Source organism: Procambarus clarkii, chromosome 72, assembly GCF_040958095.1.
Source record: "Procambarus clarkii isolate CNS0578487 chromosome 72, FALCON_Pclarkii_2.0, whole genome shotgun sequence".
NCBI lineage: Eukaryota > Metazoa > Arthropoda > Malacostraca > Decapoda > Cambaridae > Procambarus > Procambarus clarkii.
The window spans coordinates 24,027,070-24,034,057 of NC_091221.1; the positions used below are offsets into that span (position 1 = coordinate 24,027,070).

Sequence of the window (6,988 nt, forward strand, 5' to 3'; positions counted from 1 at the left end):
TGGACACGTTCAAGTGAATTTATATCCATTCTATAGTATGGCGACCAAAACTCAACTGTATAATCTAAATGGGGCCTAACCAGAGCAATATATAGCTGAGGAACCACACCAGGTGTCTTGTTAATTACGCTTCGATTAATAAATCCTAGTGTCCTATTTGCCTTATTACGAACATTCAGGCATTGATCTTTTTGTTTTAAATTCTTACTAATCATAACTCCCAGATCCCTTTCGCAATCCGACTTCGCAATCTCAACACTTACCTTTATTCTTATGTTCTTAGACATATATGAATGAGATTAGGTGGTTATAGATAGCAGCTTTCTTGTGTGGGGCCAGTAGGACATCTGCAGTTACGTTTATTCTTATTTTCCTACGTTTAGATTTAGGAAATACCTGGGAAAATAGTGGTTCGGTAACATGGTTGTTGATTTGTGGAACCAATTATCGCATATCTTGATAGAAGTAGAATCCCTTGATTGTTTCAAGTATGCGTTGGACTTATATATTAATGGGATTGGGAAGATATAAATAGGTGCTGCCTCGTATGGGCCAATAGGCTTTCTGCAGTTACCTTCATTCTTGTTCCTAATTCCCTATTAATATCCCGTTTGATGTGTCCATCCATCCACTTGCACACCTCTACTAAGTCACTCCGAATTCTTGGCCTTTCTAGAGAATGCAAATTAGTACTACTTAGTCAATCTTTCTTCATATGACAAGTTTCTAATATGCAGGATTAACTTTGTTATTCTCATATGGGCCAATAGGCCTTCTGCAGTTACCTTCATTCTTATGTTCCTAATACCCTATTAATATCCCGTTTGATGTGTCCATCCATCCACTTGCACACCTCTACTAAGTCACTCCGAATTCTTGGCCGTTCTAGAGAATGCAAATTTGTACTACTTAGTTAATCTTTCTTCATATGACAAGTTTCTAATTTGCAGGATTAACTTTGTTATCCTACGCTGGGCGTGTTCTAGTGAATTTATATCAGAAAACGTATATTTTAACTTGTTAAAAATATTTTGATTCATATTCTTAAACAAGACTCATGCACATGTATAAACATACATGCCTCGTATTGTCAGTTTAACTTTATTCTAATGTTCTTAGCAATTTGAATATTTATCGGCATCGAGAAATGACCAAATAAACAAGTTCCATCATCCAGCAACATCAGTCACCTGAGATAGCTGCTACATAACCCCCCGGTGGCCACAACGGGTTAGCTCATTACTCATTTAGCTCACAGACTACAAGGTTGGTCACAAGCAGTACCACCACTGCAGTCACTCTCTCCATCACCTGTGTTCCCTTACCAACACCACTCCCAACCACCAATCACCAGGTGTATTCAACAACAACCACCACATCGACAAACTTCACCAGCCCTATTGGAGATATTTTCTGAAACACTAGCACGTGTCGGAAAGACGTTTTATAAAGAGGTCAAGTAACTATATATTCTCGTGTTTTCCATCATGAGCCAACAGTCTAAGATGGACTTGGATATTACGAATTGCAGCCGTGGGCTGTGGCTGGTCAAGGTACCTAAATATTTGGGGGACAAATGGGCAGACTGTGCTGGCCATGACGTTGGAAAGCTTAAGATTACCAAGGTGCCTGGTAAACCTCCGACAATAACCTTTAAATCTAGTGAACACACCTTGAAGGACGGGAAAATTCCTCGGGAGCACAAGGTAATTTCTCATAGTTTAAAAGAAATGACACTCGGAGTTCTTTCTGAACCAGATCTCGGTAGCAGCAGCTCGGATGCTGCAGTTTCCGAGACACAGCAATTGTCCTTTGAGGGACAAGTCATCCACAAACTAGAATGTCAGCCTGTAGTGGACGACTACTATATGAATCAGAAAAGGGAAGCTGTGAAGAAAGCTGCCCAGTCTCTTCATACGGTAAAGCTTATTGACAGACCCCTCAACGGCTATAAGCCTATTTCACACCATAAACATAATGTTTATTTAGAGCAGAAGAAGAAGGCAGAAGGCAAGACGATTCGTGATGATAAAGATAAGGTCATGGAGTTGTTGTTTGCTGCATTTGAAAAGCATCAGTATTACAATATTAAGGATCTCCACAAGATTACCCGACAACCAATCACATATCTAAAGGAGATCCTGAAAGACCTATGTAACTATAATGTTAAGAATCCTCACAAGAATATGTGGGAACTCAAGCCCGAGTACCGTCATTACAAGCTTGCCGAAAAGGCTGTGGAAAATTCAATGTATGATTAGGTTCATACTAAACTTTGTTTCACAGTACAAAGGTAAAGAAAACGTGAAAGATCCAGGCAAATATTAGCCTCATACTCCAAGTCTGAGGTTATGATCTACCTTGCGGTGCTTGTGCAAGGTAGATCATAATCCGCTACCCTTTACTGCAAGCCACGGCCGCTGCTCTGTCCCGTCTTCCAGACTGTGCAGTATCAGGACGAGTGGCAGAATGTCACAGAGATCGTGGTGTTTCCCATCAACCAGATCCTCCTCAACACCGTGTTCCAAGTCAGTGATGTTCCCGTGACCTCCGTCACAGTCCAGACGGTGACGGCACCAGCCCTGCAGCTGGTAATGATTGAGGTGAAGGTGGTGGAGGTGACTAAGCCCCTGATGGTGATGAACGTCGACACTGTCACCACCATAGAAGCAGCATCGCCTTTAACTTACTTTTATGACACCTTGAATATATCACAGATTCAATGTATCAATATCACGTGTTCATTGCATAGATATCATAAAAATAAATACTTATACAGAACTTCTTCTTGCTTAACCTATTTTAGATCAATGTTTTGACTAAGAATATAAGAAAAATGGAAAATCGCTGCTTACAGTGATCTGTTGACGAAATAAGGCAAATAGGACACTGGGATTTATTTATCAAAGCATTAGTAATAAAACACCTTGTGTTATTCTTCAGTTATATCCTGCTCTGGTTAGGCCCCATTTACATCATGCAGTTTAGTTTCGATTGCCGTGTTATATGTTGGGAATCCTGACACCCAAATTATTAACCCCTGTCACCACAACATAAATTGGTTGTGACCAGAAACTAATTTTACTAACCATTAATTTCAAGTAGGTGAATGTCAGAAGTTTTCTAGAAATCCATAACCGCGCAATTGCGTCAGTTACCACGTGCGATGACTGCTTTTTTTTTAACAAATTATTTAACAGTTGTGATTATGAGTTTCAAACGGCGAGGGAAGGGGAATAAAAAGCAAAAATGGTTTCAAACCTCAATACAGGTAAGGAAATAAATAAAAATTATCAATAAATATAATGCATAGTGTAGCTATGCACCTCTAAATTAATTAAGTGCGTCATTTTGTGTTTAAATCCATGGAAAATAGTGGTTTTAAATCCGCGGAGTTGACGCGCACATTAATATCCAACCATAAGACTAAGCACTCACATAAATTTATCCATTAATTGTGTGGATTATTTTCGTGTTAGGGTCAATAACATATTAATAAATACTCATCAAATACCAGAGTTGAAGAGATTACCCCATACTAATTATATAAACATCACTCAAAATAAGTCTTTTATATAAAACCAAACAAAATACATAGCACTATTCCATTACTCCTCATTATTATGGTATATAAATTTATTGCCAAACCTTAACTGTAGTTAGGCAGGAGCCCAACTAAATGTTGCTCAATATAGCCTAATCTATTGATTTGTACTAAGCCACTAATGATAGGAACATAAGAACAAAGGCAACTGCAGAAGGCCTGTTGGCCCATACGAGGCAGCTCCTATTTATAACCACCCAATCCCACTCATATACATGTCCAACCCACGCTTGAAACAATCGAGGGACCCCACCTCCACAATGTTACGCGGCAATTGGTTTCACAAATCAACAACCCTGTTACTGAACCAGTATTTACCCAAGTCTTTCCTAAATCTAAACTTATCCAATTTATAACCATTGTTTCGTGTTCTGTCTTGTGTTGATACTTTTAATACCCTATTAATATCCCCTTTGTTTTGTCCATTCACCCACTTGTAAACCTCTATCATGTCACACCTAACTCTTCGCCTTTCCAGTGATGCAAGTTAAGCTTTGTTAATCTTTCTTCATATGAAAGATTTCTAATTTGGGGAATTAACTTAGTCATTCTATGCTGGACACGTTCAAGTGAATTTATATCCATTCTATAGTATGGCGACCAAAACTCAACTGTATAATCTAAATGGGGCCTAACCAGAGCAATATATAGCTGAGGAACCACACCAGGTGTCTTGTTAATTACGCTTCGATTAATAAATCCTAGTGTCCTATTTGCCTTATTACGAACATTCAGGCATTGATCTTTTTGTTTTAAATTCTTACTAATCATAACTCCCAGATCCCTTTCGCAATCCGACTTCGCAATCTCAACACTTACCTTTATTCTTATGTTCTTAGACATATATGAATGAGATTAGGTGGTTATAGATAGCAGCTTTCTTGTGTGGGGCCAGTAGGACATCTGCAGTTACGTTTATTCTTATTTTCCTACGTTTAGATTTAGGAAATACCTGGGAAAATAGTGGTTCGGTAACATGGTTGTTGATTTGTGGAACCAATTATCGCATATCTTGATAGAAGTAGAATCCCTTGATTGTTTCAAGTATGCGTTGGACTTATATATTAATGGGATTGGGAAGATATAAATAGGTGCTGCCTCGTATGGGCCAATAGGCTTTCTGCAGTTACCTTCATTCTTGTTCCTAATTCCCTATTAATATCCCGTTTGATGTGTCCATCCATCCACTTGCACACCTCTACTAAGTCACTCCGAATTCTTGGCCTTTCTAGAGAATGCAAATTAGTACTACTTAGTCAATCTTTCTTCATATGACAAGTTTCTAATATGCAGGATTAACTTTGTTATTCTCGTATCGGCCAATAGGCCTTCTGCAGTTACCTTCATTCTTATGTTCCTAATACCCTATTAATATCCCGTTTGATGTGTCCATCCATCCACTTGCACACCTCTACTAAGTCACTCCGAATTCTTGGCCGTTCTAGAGAATGCAAATTTGTACTACTTAGTTAATCTTTCTTCATATGACAAGTTTCTAATTTGCAGGATTAACTTTGTTATCCTACGCTGGGCGTGTTCTAGTGAATTTATATCAGAAAACGTATATTTTAACTTGTTAAAAATATTTTGATTCATATTCATAAACAAGACTCATGCACATGTATAAACATACATGCCTCGTATTGTCAGTTTAACTTTATTCTAATGTTCTTAGCAATTTGAATATTTATCGGCATCGAGAAATGACCAAATAAACAAGTTCCATCATCCAGCAACATCAGTCACCTGAGATAGCTGCTACATAACCCCCCGGTGGCCACAACGGGTTAGCTCATTACTCATTTAGCTCACAGACTACAAGGTTGGTCACAAGCAGTACCACCACCGCAGTCACTCTCTCCATCACCTGTGTTCCCTTACCAACACCACTCCCAACCACCAATCACCAGGTGTATTCAACAACAACCACCACATCGACAAACTTCACCAGCCCTATTGGAGATATTTTCTGAAACACTAGCACGTGTCGGAAAGACGTTTTATAAAGAGGTCAAGTAACTATATATTCTCGTGTTTTCCATCATGAGCCAACAGTTTAAGATGGACTTGGATATTACGAATTGCTGCCGTGGGCTGTGGCTGGTCAAGGTACCTAAATATTTGGGGGACAAATGGGCAGACTGTGCTGGCCATGACGTTGGAAAGCTTAAGATTACCAAGGTGCCTGGTAAACCTCCGACAATAACCTTTAAATCTAGTGAACACACCTTGAAGGACGGGAAAATTCCTCGGGAGCACAAGGTAATTTCTCATAGTTTAAAAGAAATGACACTCGGAGTTCTTTCTGAACCAGATCTTGGCAGCAGCAGCTCGGATGCTGCAGTTTCCGAGACACAGCAATTGTCCTTTGAGGGACAAGTCATCCACAAACTAGAATGTCAGCCTGTAGTGGACGACTACTATATCAATCAGAAAAGGGAAGCTGTGAAGAAAGCTGCCCAGTCTCTTCATACGGTAAAGCTTATTGACAGACCCCTCAACGGCTATAAGCCTATTTCACACCATAAACATAATGTTTATTTAGAGCAGAAGAAGAAGGCAGAAGGCAAGACGATTCGTGATGATAAAGATAAGGTCATGGAGTTGTTGTTTGCTGCATTTGAAAAGCATCAGTATTACAATATTAAGGATCTCCACAAGATTACCCGACAACCAATCACATATCTAAAGGAGATCCTGAAAGACCTATGTAACTATAATGTTAAGAATCCTCACAAGAATATGTGGGAACTCAAGCCCGAGTACCGTCATTACAAGCTTGCCGAAAAGGCTGTGGAAAATTCAATGTATGATTAGGTTCATACTAAACTTTGTTTCACAGTACAAAGGTAAAGAAAACGTGAAAGATCCAGGCAAATATTAGCCTCATACTCCAAGTCTGAGGTTATGATCTACCTTGCGGTGCTTGTGCAAGGTAGATCATAATCCGCTACCCTTTACTGCAAGCCACGGCCGCTGCTCTGTCCCGTCTTCCAGACTGTGCAGTATCAGGACGAGTGGCAGAATGTCACAGAGATCGTGGTGTTTCCCATCAACCAGATCCTCCTCAACACCGTGTTCCAAGTCAGTGATGTTCCCGTGACCTCCGTCACAGTCCAGACGGTGACGGCACCAGCCCTGCAGCTGGTAATGATTGAGGTGAAGGTGGTGGAGGTGACTAAGCCCCTGATGGTGATGAACGTCGACACTGTCACCACCATAGAAGCAGCATCGCCTTTAACTTACTTTTATGACACCTTGAATATATCACAGATTCAATGTATCAATATCACGTGTTCATTGTATAGATATCATAAAAATAAATACTTATACAGAACTTCTTCTTGCTTAACCTATTTTAGATCAATGTTTTGACTAAGAATA

The 6,988-nt window shown here is 39.6% G+C and overlaps 1 protein-coding gene across 1 annotated transcript; it reads left to right on the forward strand.

Annotated features, from left to right (window-relative positions):
• The first annotated feature begins 1,487 nt into the window (after positions 1-1,487).
• Positions 1,488-6,421, forward strand: LOC138356459 (general transcription factor IIF subunit 2-like). Its single transcript, XM_069312616.1, has 3 exons — positions 1,488-2,237; positions 2,412-2,591; positions 6,155-6,421. Exons 1-3 carry the CDS (start codon positions 1,488-1,490, stop codon positions 6,419-6,421), a joined length of 1,197 nt encoding a protein of 398 aa, XP_069168717.1.
• The last annotated feature ends 567 nt before the right edge of the window (positions 6,422-6,988 follow it).

What these genes read in the sequence shown, in the direction of transcription:
- LOC138356459 (XM_069312616.1), top strand. Translation starts at nt 1,488, where the DNA reads ATGAGCCAACAGTCTAAGATGGACTTGGATATTACGAATTGCAGCCGT. An exon ending in ACAAGCTTGCCGAAAAGGCT is followed by an intron (nt 2,238 to 2,411) that starts GTGGAAAATTCA and finishes CTTTACTGCAAG; the next exon opens with CCACGGCCGCTGCTCTGTCC. An exon ending in CGGCACCAGCCCTGCAGCTG is followed by an intron (nt 2,592 to 6,154) that starts GTAATGATTGAG and finishes TATTTAGAGCAG; the next exon opens with AAGAAGAAGGCAGAAGGCAA.